This window comes from Aspergillus multicolor (assembly GCF_047715735.1).
Source record: "Aspergillus multicolor strain CBS 133.54 unplaced genomic scaffold BDW74scaffold_37, whole genome shotgun sequence".
Taxonomy (NCBI): domain Eukaryota; kingdom Fungi; phylum Ascomycota; class Eurotiomycetes; order Eurotiales; family Aspergillaceae; genus Aspergillus; species Aspergillus multicolor.
In genome coordinates, this window is record NW_027395988.1 from 154171 (window position 1) to 176801 (window position 22631).

General features: G+C 50.7%; 9 protein-coding genes across 9 annotated transcripts; 5 read left to right on the plus strand and 4 right to left on the minus strand.

Annotated features, from left to right (window-relative positions):
- Window positions 1-170: 170 nt before the first annotated feature.
- On the minus strand, window positions 171-3067 carry BDW74DRAFT_93621 (uncharacterized protein). The gene is made up of 3 exons (XM_073734116.1): window positions 2908-3067; window positions 2003-2845; window positions 171-1954 (listed from the first exon to the last, which is right to left on the minus strand). The coding sequence occupies exons 1-3, from the start codon at window positions 3031-3033 to the stop codon at window positions 317-319; spliced, it is 2607 nt and encodes an 868-aa protein (XP_073579282.1). The 5' UTR covers window positions 3034-3067; the 3' UTR covers window positions 171-316.
- Window positions 3068-3183: 116 nt separating this feature from the next.
- BDW74DRAFT_93625 (glycosyltransferase family protein) lies at window positions 3184-4488 on the plus strand. Its single transcript, XM_073734117.1, has 2 exons — window positions 3184-3523; window positions 3590-4488. The coding sequence occupies exons 1-2, from the start codon at window positions 3371-3373 to the stop codon at window positions 4331-4333; spliced, it is 897 nt and encodes a 298-aa protein (XP_073579283.1). The 5' UTR covers window positions 3184-3370; the 3' UTR covers window positions 4334-4488.
- A 295-nt stretch (window positions 4489-4783) lies between these two features.
- On the plus strand, window positions 4784-6124 carry BDW74DRAFT_182644 (SDR family NAD(P)-dependent oxidoreductase; the record flags this gene model as incomplete). Its single annotated transcript, XM_073730310.1, has 10 exons — window positions 4784-4833; window positions 4932-5076; window positions 5171-5257; window positions 5317-5379; window positions 5434-5541; window positions 5601-5652; window positions 5709-5797; window positions 5854-5916; window positions 5975-6053; window positions 6099-6124. The coding sequence occupies 10 exons, from the start codon at window positions 4784-4786 to the stop codon at window positions 6122-6124; spliced, it is 762 nt and encodes a 253-aa protein (XP_073579284.1).
- Window positions 6125-6247: 123 nt separating this feature from the next.
- On the minus strand, window positions 6248-7616 carry BDW74DRAFT_170744 (methionyl-tRNA formyltransferase; the record flags this gene model as incomplete). The annotated part of the gene is made up of 4 exons (XM_073727209.1): window positions 6248-6986; window positions 7047-7174; window positions 7229-7299; window positions 7358-7616. 4 exons carry the CDS (start codon window positions 7614-7616, stop codon window positions 6248-6250), a joined length of 1197 nt encoding a protein of 398 aa, XP_073579285.1.
- Window positions 7617-7775: 159 nt separating this feature from the next.
- BDW74DRAFT_93650 (uncharacterized protein) lies at window positions 7776-10498 on the plus strand. Its single transcript, XM_073734118.1, has 5 exons — window positions 7776-8048; window positions 8101-8194; window positions 8245-9514; window positions 9565-9596; window positions 9645-10498. The coding sequence occupies exons 1-5, from the start codon at window positions 7807-7809 to the stop codon at window positions 10374-10376; spliced, it is 2370 nt and encodes a 789-aa protein (XP_073579286.1). The 5' UTR covers window positions 7776-7806; the 3' UTR covers window positions 10377-10498.
- A 2201-nt stretch (window positions 10499-12699) lies between these two features.
- rho1 (Rho family GTPase RHO1) lies at window positions 12700-13564 on the plus strand (the record flags this gene model as incomplete). Its single annotated transcript, XM_073730311.1, has 5 exons — window positions 12700-12767; window positions 12838-12865; window positions 12972-13169; window positions 13223-13357; window positions 13412-13564. The coding sequence occupies 5 exons, from the start codon at window positions 12700-12702 to the stop codon at window positions 13562-13564; spliced, it is 582 nt and encodes a 193-aa protein (XP_073579287.1).
- Window positions 13565-14336: 772 nt separating this feature from the next.
- Window positions 14337-15777, plus strand: BDW74DRAFT_161650 (mitochondrial 54S ribosomal protein uL24m). Its single transcript, XM_073725821.1, has 2 exons — window positions 14337-14834; window positions 14906-15777. The coding sequence occupies exons 1-2, from the start codon at window positions 14418-14420 to the stop codon at window positions 15575-15577; spliced, it is 1089 nt and encodes a 362-aa protein (XP_073579288.1). The 5' UTR covers window positions 14337-14417; the 3' UTR covers window positions 15578-15777.
- A 158-nt stretch (window positions 15778-15935) lies between these two features.
- BDW74DRAFT_182649 (putative l-fucose permease) lies at window positions 15936-17609 on the minus strand (the record flags this gene model as incomplete). The annotated part of the gene is made up of 5 exons (XM_073730312.1): window positions 15936-16558; window positions 16631-16975; window positions 17025-17242; window positions 17307-17407; window positions 17475-17609. The coding sequence occupies 5 exons, from the start codon at window positions 17607-17609 to the stop codon at window positions 15936-15938; spliced, it is 1422 nt and encodes a 473-aa protein (XP_073579289.1).
- An 859-nt stretch (window positions 17610-18468) lies between these two features.
- Window positions 18469-22033, minus strand: BDW74DRAFT_161654 (calcium-transporting ATPase). The gene is made up of 5 exons (XM_073725822.1): window positions 21788-22033; window positions 21561-21718; window positions 19184-21499; window positions 18808-19130; window positions 18469-18749 (listed from the first exon to the last, which is right to left on the minus strand). Exons 1-5 carry the CDS (start codon window positions 21903-21905, stop codon window positions 18644-18646), a joined length of 3021 nt encoding a protein of 1006 aa, XP_073579290.1. The 5' UTR covers window positions 21906-22033; the 3' UTR covers window positions 18469-18643.
- Window positions 22034-22631: the final 598 nt, after the last annotated feature.

Sequence of the window (22631 nt, forward strand, 5' to 3'; positions counted from 1 at the left end):
GGGGAAAGCCAACCCACTAGCTTAATGAACGCCTAGTCCGTGCCTGGTATGATGAAGGGGAGAAACAAACACACGGAAACAACAAAGCAAAAGTAAACAATGTACTGGGATAGACAAGTCAAGTTCAAAGCTTAAATATATAAAACGCAATGACAAAGATGACCGGGCCAGGACTCCATTTGTATGCTAGGGGAAATGTAGACGCTAAACAAGCGAAGGGTAAGTAAGGACTGCAACGCAATGCATACTGGGGACGGGGGAGAGAGAAAGATGGATAAGAAAGAGGTGTGCAGATAGATAGACAAAATCCCGGATACTAAAAGGCCCTCCGACGAATACCTGCAGCCGATTGGCTTTGAAGCCTCTGGGACTGGCTCCTAGTCATACGGCGCGACGGCCCATCATCGAGACTCAGACTGCCCAGGCCAGGACCGAGCTCGGATCGTCTCGGAGAGAAAAAGACGTCGTTCACGGTGCTGTTGCGGCCGTAGCGGATGTTTCTGACGGTGTTGTTTGTCGTTGCGGTAGCGGTTGTCATGGTGGTCTCCGTGTCCGAGTCGTGGTCAAAGTCACGATCTGAGGCATCGGCCTCTTGTTGTTTGAGGTTGTTCAGGCTGAAGCTGTGCCTGTTGATAGCACTGCTGAATGAGCTGCCGTGGGGTGAGAAAGGGAGTTGATACTGTGGGGATGGCTCAGGTTTATGGGTCAGGAAGCTTGAGCCGGCTGCCGTTGATCCGAAGGAGAGCGATGGTGGTGCGTAGGAGGAAGGAGAGTTGAAGGTCTGGTTATTGGACCGTTTAGTTATCCTTGAATCTGGCGAGTCATTGACGACAGTGTCGCCTCCAGCTGACGATGGTCGTTGGGTTTGTTGTCTCCTTGGTGAAAGCGCGTCGGGAATGAGGGGTGCTTGGTAAATAGCCAATAGCCCTAATGCTTCTTGAACAGCCATGAAGATCAGAAGAAGCTTTCCGTATCTGTCAAAATAATGCCGTTCAAGGAACATCCCTGGTAGATAACCTCCAAGATGCACAGCTGCAGCTATTTCTGCAACATAAACAAGCAGTTCCATTCCATTCCACTGTACGATAGGCTGTTTCACCCCCTCAAGAAGAGCGAACCCTGCAAGGAGACTAGCACATCCCAATGATGCAACTTCAATATAATTTCCAGGGACAGACACAAGCTCGTACTGCGAAAGGCTCCACGCAATAAGGGACACAGACAATAGACCGAATCGAACGCAGCGGGATATGAAAATCCCTTCCATATTCGTCGAGCGCGATAACCGAGGATTGTGCTTCGCCCGGCGTGGTGTCTGCCATTCATGGTCATCATTATCTGGCGACTTGATGGTGAAGGCTCGGTCAAAGAGGTTTTCCAACCCGGTTGAAGCATGGTCCATCGCTGGAAAGAATTTTGGAGGTGCGAATACAGGATCTGGCGAGTCTGCATTACGACCCCAACTAGTTGGAGACGTCGCAGGGCTGCGATGGAACGGATTGCGCTCGACGACTTGTTCAATGGGCTTCGGTCTTTGCGAGGATTGAATTCGCAAATTCCACGACGGTGGCACCGGAGCAGGAGGAAGTGATCCATAGAAAGGGGTGGGGCCAGATGTGAGGGACTTTTGCTGTTCTCGTTGATGAACAGTAGAAGATGGTTGAAAGTTATGCTGTATAGAAGGAGTCCAGTCCATATCGTCAACCTCGGGTGGGGGCGTAGGAATTGCGCGCTCCTCTCGAGCGGTTTGCGGACTAGCCAGCCTTTCAACAGGAAAGCGTGGGGTAATCTGTTGCGATGTTTCATTGGGTGTGTAAAAGGGTTGCTTTGCGCCAGTGGTTAAGCGAGGAGATGCTTCTGTTTTTCGAGCCGGAGTTGCCATTGGAGTAGTCTCAGCCCAATTGACCAGGGGTCGAGTGTCGTAGCAGATGATGCGCCGCGATATGATGACAGACTACCGTATGTCAGCAATGCTTTATGAAGTAAGTAGGTATTGACGTACCAAGACTGTAAAAGGTATCATGAACAAATGTAGAGCCGGCGGTAGAGTAGCATCAAGGCCGCTCGACGAGGGATCTCTGAGGACGGCCCAAAATGCGCATCGCACGACCATGACAATAAGTTGAATTTTGTAGTATTCACCAAGACCCAAGAAGCGACCGCCTCTCCCTTCAACCTTTAGCCGCAATTTCGGGTTATACCATAGCGAAAGAATGCCGGCCACAAGCGACAGGCCAGCATAGGATACTAGGTCGACAGGACTACGGGTCGGTAAATGAAGCGCCCGGAGACCCTGATGAACATGCGACACGACCGAGTGCGTAATCGACGACTCGTCTGGATCGCGTAGTGGTTCATCAACAGGTAGAGCACTGGTCATGTCCCAGGCAAGTTGACCCGCAATACTAGCCCAGTAGAACATGGCACCGGCAAACACCAGAAGGCTCCTCCAATTCCATTGCCGCGCTTTGCGCGCTGCTTTTCCTGCCTTACTCCTGTCCATCATGCGTCGCAGGTGGTCTGATTTTGCTTCATATCCGGCCTGCCGGATGCGCGCCTTGACTCGAGGTTCGCATTTGTCGCATACTTGTGGATACCGCTCTTCCAGATTCCTTCGAAACTGAGGATACTCTCGTTCGTAAGCGCTATACTGCGGATCATCCGAGGGCGGGAAGTAGGAGGCCAGGGCACTGGTAAAAAGATGTTGATTCCGCACACACTGCGCACAGAACAAGTCGGAGCCGGTCAGCCCTAGGTCAGCGGGCTCGAGGGGGGATTTTGCTGGACCGGGCGTGGGCGGATCCGGATTTGTTTCGGTAGCAGGAGGATCTGTAATGTCCCCATTCTGGACAAGGAAGTTCTATAAGTAAACGTACAGCGGCGAAGCGCAAAACACAAGTGACGTACTTCATCAAGGTAGTTGACAGCCTCGCAGTGTTTACATTGCCATTTCCGGAGGGGGCCTTTTCCAAACTGTGCAGAGCGACGGCCACAATAGAAGCAGCTTAGTCGCTTCGAGAAGAGAGGAGCCATGATGTGGAGGACATTTGATGGGTGAGGGAGGGATGTTATGAAGAACATCTTCCCGGACACAGAGAAGTCTTAACCCCGACAACACCAGCGCACGGACCAACCCGAACAAATAAACCAGACCAACCAGTAACACTTCAATTACTCCAATTACTCGATTACACCTTTGACATTTATTGATTTAGTCGCAGGCGAGTGGATTGATGGACTGCCAGGAATTGAGCCATTTCAGCATGCCTACAGCCCTGCAACCTCACCTCTTCCTGACTCCTATTCTTTTCTACTGCCAATCTTGATCGCAGCTTCGAGGAATACAGTGTACTCTTCAGCCCCCGCAACTATGGCGGTTTCTCAGCTGTCTATTGTCTTCTTTACCCTAGCTATTAGCTGTACCACCCTGAGCTTCGGTTTCATGGCGCTCTTGCAGCTATCGCTCCCCAGACTCTCTGTCTTGTTTCCGCTCTTCGTCGCGAGCGCTATATCGGCAGCCCTGGTATGTTTTATTCCTCTATTGCGCCTTTCCATACTAAAACTACCCTACTGACTTGCCATATACAAGTTCCTCAGTGCATTCGCGATCTCACAAAATACACCAGTTCCCAAATGGCGTTTCAAGAGCTGCCCCGTCCATCTTCTGGTCGTCCTAGGCAGCGGCGGGCACACAGCGGAGATGTTCTCCTTGCTCCGTCGTATGGAGCTTGATACCACCAGATACATCTACCGCACCTATATTGTCAGCTCCGGTGATAATTTGAGCGCTACAAAGGCAGTCGAGTTTGAATCAACGCTGGGCGCAGAACCAGAGTCCTACGCTATCGTCACGGTACCCCGTGCCCGCCGCGTTCATCAAACCTACTTAACAGCTCCATTCACAACTGTTTTGTCGTTCTGGTCTTGCCTTCTAGCCTTGTGCGGACGCCATCCAGATCAGCAGCACCACAAACGACCCGAACAACTTCCCTCGCCCTACCCAGACCTCATTCTCACGAATGGTCCTGCGACAGCCGTTTGTGTTATACTGGCTGCTAGGCTTCTTCGTCTAGTCGCTTGGGTTCTGAGCTTCCTGTTTCCAGCTAGGACCCATCCGCGGTCAATGGCAGCGGACAGGTCCGCTCCGCCGGAGGAATTCCGACTCCGTACAATCTTCGTGGAATCCTGGGCCCGAGTGAGGACGTTGAGTTTGTCGGGAAAGATTCTGTTACCATTCGCGGATCGGTTCTTGGTTCAGTGGCCTGCGCTAGAGGGAAAGAGAGCGTGGTGGGGAATGCGGAAGGCTGAATACATTGCTGGTCTGGTAGACTGATTTTTCGCGAGAGGTGTGTTGAAGCCGATTGCGGCAATAGGTTCGGGGATACGTCTTTCTACGGTATCTCTACGGACGCACCAAGTGGAAGTACATATGTGTATCCAGTGGTCTGCGCTCTAGCCGAGGTCTTCCCCTCATTGCGGATCCGTTCCCTAATAGATCCATCGAACGGATCGTCCGCTCAAGGACGGCTGCTCCGACGTAGCTCATACTTCAAGTGATAGACAGTTTACTGTTCATAAGTGATCTCGATCAGAACATCGGCATGTCTCCGTGTGTAATAGCTTAACCTTGGGATTAAAATTAATGACTTCGCCGTCCGCGGACTCCGACGCCCTTCTGAAGGCTTTACCCCGATATTCCATACCCCGCCTTTCAGCAGAAGCAGTTATACCGAGTTCATACTCTATCACCTCTCCATATCACACTCAAGAACAAATCAACATCATGCCGTATGCGCTACGAAGCCGCAATGTCCTTGTCACCGCAGGCTCCAGGTATACCACGCTACCATAGTGTTTCGACTCATCTATATATAATTGCCCCTAGCACAGCCCCGAAGCGTTGCTGACCACTAGTTCGTTCCACCATATAGAGGCCTAGGAGCCGTCGTCGCCCAAAAGTTCGCTGCCGAAGGCTGTAATGTTGCCATCAATTACTTCGCGAGCCAGGAGGCTGCCGAGAAGGTTGCATCGGATATCCAGGCACAGTACGATGTCAAGGTTATCACGATTCAGGGTGTGCGTTCTCCTCCCTTATATTTCTGGAGGCTGTTATATCAGCGCAGGTTACGGTGGTATCAGCGTACTGATGATAGCTTGCGTGGTGGTGCAGGATGCGAATATCCGAAGCGAGTGCCAGAGCATGGTTCAGACTACAATTGAGCAACTTGGGGGGTTGGATATCCTTGTTTCGAATGCCGTGGGTTGCCGCCTTTTGCAATCATTGCGAGACGGACGGACGAGCTAATAGAGCGAAAGGGCTGGACTAAAATTACGACATTCAGTGATCTTGATGCCATGGACGAGGAAGACTGGGATAAGGTGGGTAGTAGTGGGCGACTCGAGTGGCATGGATGTGGCTGACAGGTGCTATAGTGTTGGTCGGCCAATGTGAAAGGGCATCTGTGGCTCTTCAAGGCGGCACTTCCCACTTTCAGAAAGAATCCGGACGGTGGTGTCTTCCTGCTCACGTCATCGGCTGCAGTCAGTTACTCGTCTGAAATAAGTTTAAGTATCAGTTGGGTTGTCTAACAAGTTGTTAGGCTGTTTCTGCGTCAGGAAGTAGTCTGCCATATTCAGTTACCAAGGCGGCAGGTGGGTGATTACGATATCCGGTGTAGGAGTGCATGAATTAGACTGATGGACGGCAGGTTTACACTTGGTCAAGTGTCTCGCGCAAACTCAAGGAAACAAGGTCCGCGTCAATGCAGTCCTACCAGGTCTGCTTCTCACTGAGTGGGTACGTAGTATGAAGTATAACTCAAGAGAGCGCGGCATCGAACTAAATGGAATCAGGGACTGCGGTTTCCGAAGGAGAAGATTGAAGCTTATAAAGCTAGGGCTCCTCTGAACTCCCTGGTATGGATCCCAAGTAAGCGATGAAGACCCTGTGTACTAATGCCCAGATTCACATTAGCCCGAAGTGGAGGACACGGCCGATGCGTATATCAATCTAGCCAAGAACTCATCAATGACAGGACAGGCACTTCAAATAGGTAGGCGTCTTGAGAGCAAATTGAACAGAGCGACTGACTTCGCAGATTCCGGGTTCGTGGTGAACTATTGAGCCATACATGTTGGGCCCGAAGCTGGAAGAATCGAGGGCCCCATTGGTACTGGACTTCGGTGAAAACAGTAGAGGGTATAAGTTGTACATAGAATACATTGATTTCCCTTTCCATCCCAGCTTCTAGCTGAGAGGGTTATGGAAAGGAGTAAACAAAGCGTTGCTCGATGTGAAGGTGCGGCTGCCGATCATCCGAGCTTTGAGAGCAGCCCGAAAGGCATCCGTACTTGGCCGGCCTTCCACTTTCATAGTGTGAATCCTGACCAGCTTCCCGTCTTTGGTGAAGACATATACTCCCTTGTTTGCATCAGACTTGACTGTGTGCTCACCATCGATGAATGGCAGCCCTGGAACAATGGCAAAAGCCTCACTGCCATTCAAGGGTTGTACCTCTTCAAACCCACTGAGAATGACCCTTCGCTGGTCGAAAATCGGAGAAGGGCCGGATGAGTCGCCAAGGACGAGAGATTTGTTCCACAATGGTCCCAGTACGCGCTCCCGCCGACTAACATCTGTCCACGTCCAAGTAGGCCAATCAATATGTTTGTCCTCAGGTGTGATCTTCGCCGCATGTATCAGGTCTTTCTGTTGAGTCGGGTACCAGCCAGTATCCTTTACTGGCGGGACAAACAACCCCTCTCGGATGCCCTTGAGTAACAACTCTGCGCCTTTGGGTGCGACAATATCCAACAGCTCCGGAACTGTGCACGATTCAGAGTTGGGTATTTCAAACCCAGGAGAGGGTGTTTGCGCAAGGATTGTTCCGTGATCAAAGTGCTTAAGATGCAATGTCTGAAGGCTGATGCCGGTAGTGGTTCTCCCAGCTAGGAGGGTATGATGTAGCGGTGCAGGCCCACGAAAACTGTAGGTGTTCTCCCCATTAGCACCCATCGTACAGATTGAGCTTCTTGCCCGCACTTACTCGGGAAGTAGAGATGGGTGAACGTTCATGCCACCGTATCTGGCACCATTGAGGATCCGTGGTGGCACGAAAAGTCCAAACGACACGGCCACTATTAGGTTGATGGGTCCGTCGGAGTACACAGGGGGCTAGAAACGTGAGCTTACATGCAACAAAATTGATCAAGGTCATGTATTATATACCTGCCACCCCGTAAAGGTGTCGACCTCATGGACAGGAAGAGCTAATTTGGACGCGACGGATTTGATTGGGACTATCAGAGAACCGTATCAGCGACAACTCTTGCCGTAGCTTTCCTTTGCATGAACCACCTTCGCGTATCTGCTTCAAGCCCCTTCCCACCCGTTTTCCGGGTCTGCAGACGACATCAATGGAAGCAATTCGCTCAGGGTGTTTCTTATGTTCGTTGTGAAGGGCTTCTAGAGAAGCGATGCTGAAATAATCGGAACCGCAGAAAAGAATCCTGAGTGGATCGTAGGGCCTGGTGGAAAGGAATCGTGGTGCAAATGAGGGTCGGAAGCGGGCCTGTCGAACTGAGCACAGCAGGCCTGAGCCTCTTGGGAAGAACATCGCTGCGCAAGCTGTTTGTTTGAAAGTCCGGGGAAGCGAAACTTCCGACAACTCCCCGACGCCGACAGCGCTCTAGACCGACACGTGATGTCACTGTCCACCGCAAGCCAAATCGTGGGGATGACGATGATCAGGAACAACAACAATCTGGCCTTTATACTGTGAGCTGGAGCTCGCGGCCTAAAATGCCATGCCGGAGAGCGATTCTTCTTCGGTAGTTCCCGCGCAGCTCTCGTTTCTTGCCATCTACAACCCCTCGCTTGGAACAACGGACGAAACAATTAAAGAGCAGATTGTCTTCTACACTTCGAGGTCCAGCCTCCTGCGACGGCATGATAGCTCCACGGCAGGTGAAAACAAGGAGCACGGCGATAATTGGAATGAGCGTCTGCGCCAGGTCGGCCTGGCGCAGGGTATGGTGACCTTCGCAAGGTGGGACCTGCGACTTGCGGATATATCGGGAGAGGGACTAATGGCTATTCAGGAATTTCTCAGAGGACAAAGCCGTCGATTACGTGGAGACAGAAAAGTCGCAAATCGTATTACATGAATTGGAGAATGGATGGTGGATTCTAGCTGTACGTACCTACCTTGAAACACCATTAGAACAAACGCTGAATGCTTTCAGTCTGTTGACCTGACCCGACTGTCGGACTCTAACAATGGGCAACATGACGCCTCTGAGCGTTCCTTCCACTACTCATCAAGAGAAATGGCCCCCCCACAGCTCTTAATCCAGCAGCTTCGTCGAGCGCATTCAACCTTTCTCCTTCATCATGCGTCGAATCTCGATACCCTCTACAAGGATGTTGGCAGGTCCACATTCTGCCTTTTCCTCGAAAATTTCTGGTTGAGGTTTGCACGTAAGTGGGATGTTCTTCTGGGTGGAAATCCTGCTGTTGACATGTACAACGGCATAAAACTATCCGCTGGAGGCGAGTTGGGTATTGGGGTTGGTGAAGAAGAGTGGGGAAGCGGAGAAAGAGAGGTCCTCGAAGACTTTGTTTCAAGGACAGACGGTCTTGTAGATCTGGTCGTGTCACGCTTCGGTAATCCATACGAGTCTACCGAAAGTTGTCAAACAGGAAGTAGGGCAGAGAGCGAGGCCGAGCGCCAATGGCTTGGCTCCGATGCTACTCCCGGACCTTCAGACGGTGTCATTTTTTCGGGTGTCGGGGCAATTAGCAGACGCTCTCTTAGGTCCATATCTCATTGGATGGAGTGGATATACAGGTACGGCGCAGATGCTTATGGAGCCAGCGAAGATCCTACGTCCCCGCGACGCCGAAAACGCAGGAAACGACAACAGGCTGTGTCTTCCGGGAAGACTACGGGCAACCAACCCGCTTCTCAAACCCCTTCTGATGACGTACGAGAGGCTGTTTTAGAACGTCCTTTTTCTCCAGGCATACCTCCTCCGCTTATTGGGGGGACACCGCCGCCTCGGCCGTCGTCGAAACAGCCCCAGGAAAGTACAAGGTCGCAGGCGAGTGGTGAAAGCTCTCAGATCTCTGAGGATAAGACCAGCGATTGGATGACAACGAGCACTGAGACGTTTGTAAAATATCTCACTCTCGGTTATGGGTCGTCATGGGTTCTTCCCGGGCTGTCGAGTGGGACATCTAGCCCACTGCAAGCCGACGAATCTAAGAGAGGACACGGAGCACTTGAAGCAGACAGCACAAATGCTCGAAGAAACTCAAAGGGGTTCCCAGTATGCAACGGTCGCCGGCGATATATCAACCATGGCAAATTCATCATAGGGTTACAAGATGATGTTGCCAGTTCAGATGCTGCCACGGAAGAGACAGATCCATCCAATTTTACTGCTACGCCGACTGAAAACGTGACGAAGAGGACAATACATGTTCACATGGCAGATTCGGAGCAGGAAACAGGTAAGCTGGTCTATCCACTTAGCCACTCAGGCAGAAGTCTCACATACTAGACTCAATACAAATCCAGGCAGTGGTCTACGTAGTAAGTTCCGATCCCAGGCTGAATCTTTACGGGAGCTCACAATGATAGTACCAACCATTTATTTACACCTTCCTCTTCGACACCACAACCCCATCACTGTCCGACCCGTCTTTGTACCACAGTATACACCACCAACTCGGTCCGCTTCAGAAACCGCTTAGCATCTCCACCTCCCCATCGACAGCGGAATCCCGTATAACCATCTTTCCAGAGCTAAATGCCAAAACTCAGCAACAAGCTAACCCGATCTATGACCTTGTCTACGACCCATATAACCTCTCCATCCTGTCAACCATGCCCAACATACCTGATCTCAGCTTTCAGAGCCAAGGCATAATCGGGGCCACCGCTCTTTCTCGAGTAGAATCGATAAGTATTCATCACCGTCTCCTTACCACATACATGGAGACCCGTTCCCGGCCCCTCGAGCTCGAACGAACATGCAAAACCAGCCGCGGGTGGTGGATCGTTTGGGTCCGTGTATCCGCTTCCCCGCATACGCAACAAACCTCACCCGGAAACGATATGGATAAGGGCAAACAACAGGAAGCCTTCATAGTCCGTCGGGCAAGCGATCTCTCGACCTCATCAGGCCACACTCGGAATGCTAGCAGTATTGGTGGCGGGAGCAGTGCGCGGTTCTTCAGGGATCTCGGCGGTGCATCATCTCCTGGACTATCGCAGTCTTCGCGGTTGGATATAGCGCCGAGTAAGCTTGTTGAGGGACTGGGCCTTGATGCGAGACGATATATCGAGAGTTTGCTTAGCTTGAACAGATAGATCCTGGTTTCTAGAGATAACTATGGACATATCACTGGGTTAGATTCCACAGTATGAGATGACTGTGCAATGACCCGCTTCAAACAGAGACTCTTAAAAACTCGTTGACAGCCAGCCGCCAATAATCCCATTCCAAAGGCGAGGCTGAGGTTAGCTTTCCAGCAGGGGAAGCCTTGCAGCTCTCATCAGGTGTGTTTTATACTAAAGAATGTTTGTTGCCGAGTACACGTGTCCGTTGATGGTATGCTCGGTATGCTTGAAGCTAGATTACGATCTATAATGTGCATGGTTATCCACGGGCGTGCGGAAAGGGGACACGAGCGTATTCGCACTCCGAATACCGGTCTGTGGATGATGGTGACGTTTGCAATATCGTACGTACTTCTGTTTGATAGCGCGGATTTAAGCGGGTTTATTAGTTGTTAGCTTGTTACTATTCTTGCTCCAGCTCCAGTCCACTACTAAAAAGGGTCAAGGTGTCCATGTATTCCGAGTATTTTGGGACAGGGGAACATGTGCACCGCCACGTATATGCGCTCTAACGAAATCCTATTTCCACGAGTCGTAATAATATTACAGAGCAGGAAAGTATATGGTTTAGGTTGATGCTTCCAGGCGGGCTGTCTAGACTCGGGGCTTCTTCTCAGCGCGACGCGTTGCAGGGAAGCAAGGCAGATGAAATCAGGCGGCGATTACTGGCTGTGGTTCGTCCGGGTTGCAGTGAGCTTCTGTAGGCTCGAGCTTGGCTTCTTCATCATAGGCGTGCCGGGGCATTGCGATGAGGTGTACGGAGAAGCCGCTGGACGGAGGTCTCAGGGCGCCTGTCATACGTAGCAGACTGCACTCAGCGAAAGCCACATAGATTATTGGCTGGAAACCGACAGTTTGCGGGGTTAGTTGCTCAGTTGATATCGAAGAATAGGAGAGATGCAATGATAATAATGAACGAAGCTGGCTATTTCTGCTGGAGCTTGGACGCTTCCAGACCCTGCTGACGGCCGGGATTGCCAAGTTGGCTCTGCGGCGGTCCAAAAGCCTTGATCACAAGCTGACAGGCTTATTGTTTAGCATTGAAGGGGCTGGAGAAAGGAACCTTGTCTCAGAAAAGAGTTCGGCAGGGTAGAACGTTGAGGAGGTGACACCCTTGATAAACCCGGGTGATGCTGTGCAGCTTGCGCCTATGATCGTATCAGACCCCGTTTGGTATAAGCTCAAGTGACAGGGTGGATTCAGCTCCAACACTCGATTCTCGACGTTTCGCTTCACCTTTCAAGTTTCAAATGAGAATCCGGGGGATGCATCGCCCTATGGGCCAGGGCCTATAGTTCAGACCAGCAAGAATGTTAAGATTGCAGTCCATGGCCGAAACTCCAGCTGTCTCAACATTCATTTCATCAAGGACTAGCCTCAGCCTCAGGAGCCGTTCAAGGCTGTCGTGATTGTAATGAAATATAATTACATTCTTTTACAGCCACTGTGGCTTGATAGGCTAGGCACCAGGTAACAAAAAGGAGAAACGACCTCACTCCTTTATTCATCTTGAGCAACATAACTCAGACTAGAACACAGAGAACGTACCAGTTTAAACTCTACAGGGGAATAAACTGCTTGGAGCAAGAATTTGGACCCAAAGATGGTCAGAAAAGTAGACATCATTTTCGTTATTGAGGACAAAAACAAACAATCGGTCTGAGCCACATAACTGCACAGCCACCCTTTGGACTTTGGTAACCTGTGTCTGGTAAATCTGGTATCGCAGCTGTTTCAGAAACAGAAGGACAATATTAAAAGACTAATAATTTTCTTTCTTTTTTCCCAGGCAGGTTATAAAAGAGCTAAGTAACTAAACTCTTTAGGGGGCCAGACAGATAATTCCAGAGTGCCGATAAAGCGTGGTAGCTGGGAGGCCAACAGCGCTGCTTAGAGAGACTCACCACTAACCGCCTCTTTCCACCTCCTCACTCTCACTCTTCCATTTATCAAGCACCCTCCGTCCTCGTCATCCTCCTTCCCCTGGGTCCTTCCACCTGCTTTCTGAGCCTTTTGACCCTGTCAACTTGCTGGACTTTCATTTCGCTCTCTGAATCGTCTTCCTCGCCTACTCTCCTATTTTAATCTGCGCTGCTGCGCCTAGTTCCTTCACCGTACGTGATAACCCTTTTCCCTCGGGCGTCTGACTTGTCCCTTTCTCAACCATCAACAACCATCAACCGTCCATCGCCTGGCAACGACACTGTTATTGTCTCCCTGCTTTCAAACCATCTCTATTCGGCATCTAAAGCAGATTTTATATCGATCGGCTGGCTGATTTTCTTCTTTCAAGATGGCTGAGATCCGCCGCAAGCTTGTTATCGTCGGCGATGGTGCCTGCGGTAAGACCTGTCTGTTGATGTAAGTCCTCTTCCAGACGCATTCGATGCAAGCTTCAAGCATCGGTTACTGATATAATTCTTCCTTGCAGCGTCTTCTCCAAGGGCACTTTCCCTGAGGTCAGCTCCCCACGTTCAGTTGCTTCTCGCTGCCGCCCAGCATCGTCGATACCCACCTAGAACAGTGGTGATGCTCTCTTACACAAACTGACGACGATATACACAGGTCTACGTCCCCACTGTTTTTGAGAACTACGTTGCGGATGTTGAGGTCGATGGCAAGCACGTTGAGCTCGCCCTTTGGGATACGGCTGGCCAGGAGGATTACGACCGTCTCCGCCCTCTTTCCTACCCCGACTCGCATGTCATCCTGATTTGCTTCGCTGTCGACTCACCGGATTCCCTTGACAATGTTCAGGAGAAGGTGAGATTCATCTCAAAATACTATATGCCGATTTTGTGCTGACATCGGACCAGTGGATCTCTGAAGTTCTGCACTTCTGCCAGGGTCTCCCTATCATCCTCGTCGGATGCAAGAAGGATCTTCGCCATGACCCCAAGACGATTGAGGAGCTGCACAAGACCTCTCAGAAGCCTGTCGGCCCCGAACAGGTAGGATTCTGAAACCTAAACGCGGTGATTGAAACTCAACTGACCTGTACACAGGGTGAGGAAGTCCGCAAGAAGATTGGCGCCTACAAGTACCTTGAGTGCTCCGCCCGAACCAACGAGGGTGTCCGCGAGGTCTTTGAGGCTGCCACTCGTGCTGCCCTCTTGACCAAGACCCACAAGAGCAAGAAGAAGTGCAGCATCCTGTAAATTAGTCTATTCCCCCAACCTTCGCAAAAGGTCTTTTCATGCGGAGATTATACGACCGGATAAGCGTCTCGAATATTTGGCTGTTTATGTTTTCTTATCTTACAAGGGGCGATGGATTTCGTTCGTGAAAGTGCCAGTGGGTGCCTGAAGCGAATGTGGTTAATACTCAATCACGGACACATGAGCTTCATGGGATTATCTGGCTGTGCAGTTGGTCGATTTCTTCTTTTGCAGACTTCTTTTTCTAGGGAGGCGTTGTCATAACCTTGTGGGCTTTTCATTTTCTCTTGAACCGTTCTCCATAGCGCCCCCGAGGCAGCCCGATTCCCTTTGGCGAAGAGGCGCTCTGCTCACCGACAGATGGTCTGCACTACTAGCAGTTGTAGGCCGGCGGTGTCGTCGCTTCAGCAGTCCGACCTGGAGGGTTGATCGAGCAAGTTGGAATTCGTGATCTGATAGAAGATTCCTGTGCCTTTCGGATTCCCCGACAAAGTCTAATTGCCGTTCTCCTTTGTCATAGTTATTCTTGGTTAAAGAGAATGCATGAAACTATTTTCTTTTAATGATTGTTGGTTTGCTTTGAGTCAGCGTTAATTCTATCCTTGAAATCCACTTGAGAGCCGCGGTTGTGAGGCTGGCGACAGGTTAGATATTTTGTCAATCTTAGAGTAAAAGCTTTTAACAGTAAAGTTGATCACTGTTCAAGATGGGTTGCTATTCAAGGTCCAGCCATGCCATACACTTATAGGTGCACGTGACGTGGGTCCGCAATTTTCCCTCTCCGACAAGACAATCAAGAAGTTCCGCAGTCCGCACCACACGCTCGCCATTGCCAGGCCCGGTCCCCCTCAAAATGCAGAAAATCGTCCGCCGAACAGCCCTGGCGCGGAACCAAGCTCAGCGCAAGGCCATCCTAGCGAAAAAAGACGCCAAACATGAGGATTTGAACGACAGCCTCCGACAGCGCTTCCAATACAACCGATTTCAGCTAGATCATATTCGCGCTGAGAGGCTACGACGTCGTGAGGACTGGTTGAAAGGGCCGCTTGCTCCTCAGCGAGATGCGGGCCTGGACGGAAAACAGTTTGGTGCGCTGAGTCCGCAATCAATGAACCCGCCGGCTATTCCGAAGCATTTGCGGAGAAAGTATATCAACTTCGCTCCCGGAGACCGGGTGTGCATTATGAAGGGAAGAGACAAGGGAAAGATTAACGTTGTGACCCGCGTGGATGACACTAATGAGACCGTTATTGTGAAGGATTGCAACGTTGTATGCATCTCGCTCCAGCCCCTAGTCAATACATGAAGCGCTTGAAATCAAGTCATGCTAACAGAATACAGGCCGAAGTCTACTTCCCTGAATGGCTCAGCGAGCAATTCGGCAACACGAACCCCTTCCAAACCGTCCCCATTCCCATCTCCATTGACGACGTCCGCCTCGTCGCCGCCCTCGACGACCCAGCCACAGGCGTCACTCGCGATGTCCTAGTCGAACACGTGTATGGCGGCGGTCCCATCCTCGAGCGTGAACATGGTATTGACACACCTCGCCACACCCGCTACATTGCCGGCGAGGACATCGAGATTCCCTGGCCGCGTCCCGAAAAGCCCAACTACAAAGACGAAGAATGGGACACGCTCCGTATGGAGGTTGAAACGCCTACCTGGGTGCCATCGCTACATTATGCGCCCTTCCCGCCGAGTGTGCTCGATGAGCTGCGGAACAAGTTCTCTAAGTACCGGACGCGTCATGATCCCGAGTTCGTGGAGCAGAAGAGGATGGAGGATCTTAAGAAGGAGTATCTTCAGAGCAGGTCTTTGATGACGCCAAAGGGGGAGCTTATAGCTATGATTCAGAAGAAGAAGAAGGAAGAGTTGGAAAGCAAGCGGGACAAGGAGGGGAATCTGATGATGGATAAGACGACGCTGAGGTTTATTGAGGGCTTCATGAAGGAGAATACCCAGAAGAAGGCTAAGAAGTCAAAGAAGGCTGAAGTGGCTCAGGTTGCTTGATTAATCAAGCTCAAGCGCTCTCCATATATATCTTCTCTTTTTTTCCTTCACCCCTTCAGTCCGGCTCGCGTGCTTCAATAATTCCCTCGGTTATTTTGTATTATTGTACCATAAATTTGAATGTATAAAATTAGGTCTAAGATAGTTTTCACTTCTGGTACACTTCCAATATTGGACATATGATTAGAGCAACAATCACATGCTTAGACGAAGAGAGAAGAGACAACATCAGAGACGCATACCAACGACTCTACTGCTACATCAATAACGGTATAAAAGAACAGCAAACGGTGTACATCTCAATCATAATTCGTAACTTTCAAGACTAACGACCGCCACCACCTAAGAAGTATATCACTTATCTAACATGAAGAGCCTCCCCCTTCTCGCTCCCCCCCAAAGCTTCGACATCGTCCCCTCCCTTGATCCCTCCGTCCCCAGCACCCGTGAGCCCAATCTCACTCTCCCCAACCTTGTCAACGGTATTCCTGTACGCGGGAACAAAATTTACCGCAACAGCATAAGTCCACGCAAGGACCATGAACATCGTCGGAACAATGAACGCAAAGCCCGTATCATTCCGCATGTCCGCAACATGCGCAAGCAACGGTGGGATTGCCGCACCACCGCTAACGCCGCCGACAATCCAGCCGGACCCGCGCTTATAGTGCCTGCCGAGCCCGCGGATGCCCAGCGCAACGATTGTGGGGAAGCACACGGATTCGAAAAACAGGGTGAGGAAGAGCATGGCGATCCCCGTTGCGTTGCGCTGTGTCGTGGATGCTGCGCAGAAGGCGACTACACCGGACAGGTAGGCTAGAAACACCCATCTAGGCCGGATGTATTTCATCAGGAAGGCGCCTAGAAAACGGCCCACCGTGAAGGCTGCTTGTGCGCCGGCGAGGTACTTGGAGCCCGTGGAGTTGTCGACTGACGGCCAGGTTTCGGTTGCGTAGTTGATGAAATAGGATGCTATGGCGACTATTGGGAGTTAGGGTATGGTTAGTGATTGGTCTCGGGTGGGTAAGCATGATGAGTAGAGAAAGCAGTTACCTTGAGCACCAGTGTAGGTAAACTGCGCGAATGTTGCATGGAACAGCTTATATTGTTTCCAAAACGGCTTCTCCTGTTCTTCGATATGCGTAGCAGCGACCTGGAATGCCATGTCTTCGTCCGTGACTTCAGGAATAGTGGACATGAAGAAAACGGCAGCCAGAAGGAAGACGAAAATCCCGATGGCAAGGTACACCCATTGAACGCGCTTGAGAGCATCGACAGAGTCCTCAGTGTCTGTGAAGAAGACATAAGACGCCAGAGCGGGAGCAACAACTGTGCCGATTCCATTGAACGCTTGAGCTAGATTGATTCGGATTTCGGCATACTTTGGCGGACCGTACACTAATAGGCTTAGTAGGTGTTTCAGAATGTAGGCTATGCTGGAACCTACCTGCAAGATAAGGGTTGGCCGCTGTTTCAAGCGATCCCAGTCCTGAACCGATCACGAATGTAGCTGCGCAGAACCCTCCAAATGACCGATTCAGCCCGGCCGGCCACATACATAGCGCTCCAATGCCATAAAGGACTAGACCAAAGATAAAAACGAGCTTGTATCCGTAGTGTCGAAGAAGCCAGTTTGCGTAGCCTAGGGATGCAAGGGGGTAGGCACTAGATGGCCTGGTTGGTATATGCTCTGCTAACTGAGGTTGCAGTCGAGACAGATGATGCTCACCCAAAGTATGCGGCCTGTAATCCAGAACTCCTTGTCCGCGTGATGTTGAGTGTAATTTGGAAATGCTTGTTGAGAGTGTCGAGCAAACCATATGCGAAACCCTATGCTGTGTGAGCCGGAGCGTGGAATAGTAGGCCTGGTCTGTTTCCGTTCTCGACGGCTACCTACCCATAAAAAGAAGAGTATAGTGACGAGGATGAGGGGCCACAAACTCTGCCTCAACGTCAGCTGCGCTGCAGAGGTAGTCTTGGTATTGTCGACCCGCAACCCGGAACGCGTTTTCAAGAATTGAATGAAGCCCATCTCGAGCAAGGAGCGGATTGTTTTTGGACTCGAAAGCGACGGCGCCCTTGTGCCAGGCAGCGCCCAAATTGATCGTGCAACAGCTGTGCGTACAGAAAAGGCATGTGTGGGCCAAAAAGCAGCTGCCCAAGGCCCTTATGTAGTAGCTATACGCTCGGCTTGTGCAACATCAAGAGAGCTAGCTCGGCGTGCTGGGTACGCGCATTCTTGAGTAGCCAATGAGTTGCACGGATTCAAGTGCTGCCGTCTTGCAAACATCATCATCTTCTCCTCATTTTTCTTCTGATGAAGCCGCTCCTCATAGTCTGGGGTAGAATGGTCGACGGTCACTGGTGGAAGTGGGCGATCTTTGGCTCTAACCCCAGACGTCCTGGAGACAACAACCGGCCAGTCTGGGGAAGATCCCCGGCAAAAATCCACCACTGAGGAGTCAGCGCACCCTGGCGGATCCAGGCATGTGTCTTGACGAACTACTCGCATGACAGGCTTCGCGGGGCATTCTTGAGGCTTGCGAAAATATCCGATAGACTGAGATTGCTGGCAGTGGACATCCGTGAAAGTGGCGAGAATAGGTGACAGGCATCCCCGTTTCGCTCTCTTTTCTCCCGAATTTTGTCTTTTGCAACAAAGACAGTGCTGGCGAAAAGAAAGAGTCGTATTTGCGGCAATTAGGGGCCAATAAAATCACGCATATCACAATTGATTATGCCGAGTCGGATAATTCATCTCAGGACCACCGAGTACAAGTGATAAAACGTGGTAACTGAGCTGACCAGGGTTAGTCACAACGGAAGCTTGATTTAAGATGAAAGACCAAGTCTACGCCACGTCAGGTAACGGGCTCGTAAAGTAGTCAGAGGTCGAATACAATCGGTGCTTGACCCAAATTCGAGATAGTCATTCCTCCATTCATCTAACATGATACATACACGCGTAACTTGTCCAAAAGGTTAGGACCACATCTCGAGGGTCATCATCTATATCTATCTAAGACGCCGTTTGGCACTGAAGCCACCCACTTCATGAACCAAGTTCTATGCCTTCTTCGGCTTCGACACGGCTCCATTCTCCTTGACGGGAGCGGTGACAGTAATGTTATACAGGCGACGCTCAATCACCTTCAGAAGCTCATCGATAACACTGTTGGGACGTATTAGCATGGTTTGAAAGCAAAAACACAAAGGCAGTCCGAACTTACACGACAGGGGCACTGATTGCCAAGACCGCCTTCCACTCAACCAAGTTCAAAGGAAGGATGGCGAACAACCCTTGCAAGAAGGGGATATATAGAATCGCAAAGTGAAGGGACATCGAAAGGATAATGGCATAAACGAGCATCATGTTGTTCCAGAGACCGAAAGTGAGAAGGGACTCGCTAGACGAGAGGGCGTTCATCGCGTTCAACATCTCGATCACAACAAGAATCGAGAGCGAGACCGTGGATGCAGAGCGCGACATGTCATTCGAGAACATCTCGCAGCCAATCTCGGGGAACTCGGCGGAGCATTTGTGGAAATGAGACTATGGCCAATTAGCAAAGAGCTCAGAAAAGCTGGGCCATACATAAGTCTTACCAGTTGCCAGAAAGAAATTTGAGGGCCTTCTGGGTTGTAGAGGAACCACCAAACGTAGCCAAATACAGTAGCCGCGCCGACATAGGTACCAATCACCATGTATCTGAGAAGCAGCCAACCGCCAACAAGCGGTTCATCACGCTTCCTCGGGGGTCGTCTCATCACATCATGATCAGCAGGATTGAAGGACAAGGCCGTGGCAGGCAACCCATCTGTTACCAAATTGACCCACAGAAGCTGCACAGGAACAAGAGCTTCAGGCATACCCAGGGCGGCTGTCAGGAAGATAGAGACGACCTCGCCAATGTTTGACGAGATAAGGTATCGGATAAACTGCTGAGTGTTACTGTAGATAGACCGTCCTTCTTCAACAGCAACGGTGATGGTTGCAAAGTTATCATCTGCAAGAACCATATCCGCAGCAAGTTTGGCCACATCGGTACCAGTGCCCATAGCAACACCAATATCGGACTTCTTCAGGGCAGGGGCATCATTGACGCCATCGCCAGTCATCGCAACCACATGGCCAAGAGATTGGAGTAGATCGACAAGCTTAGATTTGTGGGCGGGTTCAGTACGGGAGAAAAGCGAGGCCTTCTTGACAGCATCAAGTTGTTCACTGTGGGAGAGGCTATCAAACTCCCTTCCGGTGAAACTCTTGCCTTTGAGATCTTCGTCTTTGCCGAAGACACCAATTTCACGGCAAATTGATTCCGCGGTGTTTTGGTTATCACCAGTAATGACAATCACACGAATACCAGCTTCTGCACATTTCTTGATTGAATCAGCAACCTCCACCCGAGGAGGATCGAGCATCGCGACAAGGCCAATGAGTGTCATGTTCTGTTCCAACTGGGCGTATTCTTCAGAGGTGCTGGCCTTCTGGACCAAGGGGTTTCTTGCCACATCATCGACAGTTGCTAAGGCAATCACACGAAGACCACGGCTTGCATACTCCACAACCTCAGATGACAAAAGATCAAGGTGGTCTTTAGTCAGGGACACGCGGGCACCGTTCGAACCCAGGAGAACATAGGAACAACGCTCGAGGATAGACTCAGGCGCACCCTTGACAAGAAGTCTCTGGTCGTTTCCAGTGCCCACTAAGACGGACATACTCTTTCTATCGCGGGAGAATTCGTAGGTGGCCTGCAATGGCAAGCGAGATTCGTAATGGGCACTAGAAACGTGAAGCTTCTGTGACGCGGGCAAGCTATAGAGTTTATCGTTGGTAGCAGCATCATCGGTACCGATCTTCTCAACGAGAACACGGAGCGCTCCTTCAGTAGGTTCGCCAATGCACGAGAAAGTACCAGTTTTCTCATCGTGGGCAATTGCAGCGCCATTGCAACGAGCCATAACCTCGGTCATCTGGCGGACGGTCGACGAAGACACGGCCAGATTGGTGACGACCTTGCCATTGGACGAAAGGTTGCCCTCTGGTGCAAATGTTGTACCTTCGACGTCAATAACCTCGACGTCGGTTCCCAGCTGACTCAAGTAGACAATCTTTCCAACACTCATCTGGTTGGTGGTAAGGGTTCCCGTCTTGTCAGAGCAAATCACGCTGCAGCTTCCCAGGGTTTCAACAGAGGGCAACGAGCGAACTACGGCGTTTTTTTGCGCCATCTTGCGGGTACCTAGAGCCAGACAGGTGGTGATGACAACGGCCAATCCCTCGGGAATAGCGGCTACTCCAAGAGAAACGGCGATCTTGAGGTAGTAGATGGCACCCTTGGCCCACCCGCCGTGAGAAGGATCGTTGAAATGTTCGACATTAATGACCCAAACCAAGACGCAGATGACCGTGATAACTTTAGCTAGCATGTCACCAAAATCGTTCAGTTTTTGCTTGAGCGGTGTCGGCTCCGATATCTGAGACGTGATGCTTTCATGGATGTCACCAATCGCGGTCGACGAGCCGGTCAAAACGACGACAGCCGTAGCATTGCCGTTAACGACGGTGGTACCAGAGAAAAGAATATTGGTTTGGTCCTGCTTGACAGCCTGCTTATCACTGACCACACGGGTGTCTTTGGCGACACTCTCACTTTCACCAGTAAGAATAGCCTGATCTACCCGGAAACTGTTGCTGTGGATGGCGAGGAGCCGACAATCGGCGGGGACACGGTCTCCAACCGCAACGTGAACAATATCTCCAGGTACCAGGTCCTCCGCTTTGATGCGCTGAACCGCTCCATCCCGGACCACTTTAGCTTCATTCGCGGAGTATTCCTGTAGAGCCGCAATTGCCTTTTCAGCACTGCTTTCTTGGGTCACACCGACGATCGCATTGAGGATGAGGATAGTCAAAATCTGTAGTAGCGCAAACCATGTTAGAACGGGGGTTTGATAAATGATCTCAAGGGCCGCGTACTACTGCAGGGTCAACAAAGACAGTCCAGTCGTCGCTCTCCTCGAAAAGAGCCAGCACAAATGAGACAGCTGCTGAACCCAAAAGAATTAGTACGAGCTGGTCTTTGAATTGCTCGAGCACCAGTTCCCATAGAGGGGTCGGCGGTTCTTCCGCAAGCGCTAACAGTGGAAAGGACAGATTAGCTTTTGAAAACTAGCACATTCTCATGCAGAGAACAGAGCACTTACCATTTGGGCCATGTTTCTGCCTTGATTGAGAGACTTGAGAGCTAGATAAACCAGATCGTTCCGTGACGTCGAAATGCTTCAGCACCTCCGCCGGAGCGAGAAGGAAAGATTGCTCCATGGCCGACTATACAACCGAATAGTTGACCAGGTTCAGGGAGCAAGGAGAATCGAAGGAGCGAAAGGTTCGCGGAAAAAGGGAATGTTGGTCCGGGGCAACCAAGGCATTAAAGCCAGGACAGGTGGCCCGTAATTAGTGAGCGGAGGGCGGTTGGAGAAGCCCAGTCGGGAAAGATCTAGAAGATAAAAATGGACCCTGGGGGCAAACTGAAGATATGACTGCATATCTACTATTCTCCAGCCCAAGTGACTACAGCTACTATATTCTATTTTAATATGGTTGTCCTCTCTAGTATTCTTAATTTGAGCTTACAACCATAAAATGCAAAAGTTTTTATCAACATAAACAAATGATCACTTTTGGGACAGGGCACAACTCAACGTGTTCCTTTCAAGGGACGGATGGGATGAGTGCCGGTATCAAACAGCAGGGCTGAGCGCTTTCATACTGTTTCATACGCCTCTCTTCTCTTCCCAGGTACCAATACCAGGTGTTGTTTCCAATCAATAACCGCGTATTCAGGTCTACGGCTTTGAGCTCTAAACTAAACGTTTCCTCAGACTCAAAACAGCCACCCTATTCAATACTTGTCTCTTGATTTCATGTCGTTGTTGCTTCTCGTCGTAATCAATGGTTATACCGTTACCTGCAGTTGCTGCGAGAAATGCTGATGCCTGTACCAGATCCACAACCAAGAGAGCCCGGGTGGTTCTCAGCTGGGATAAT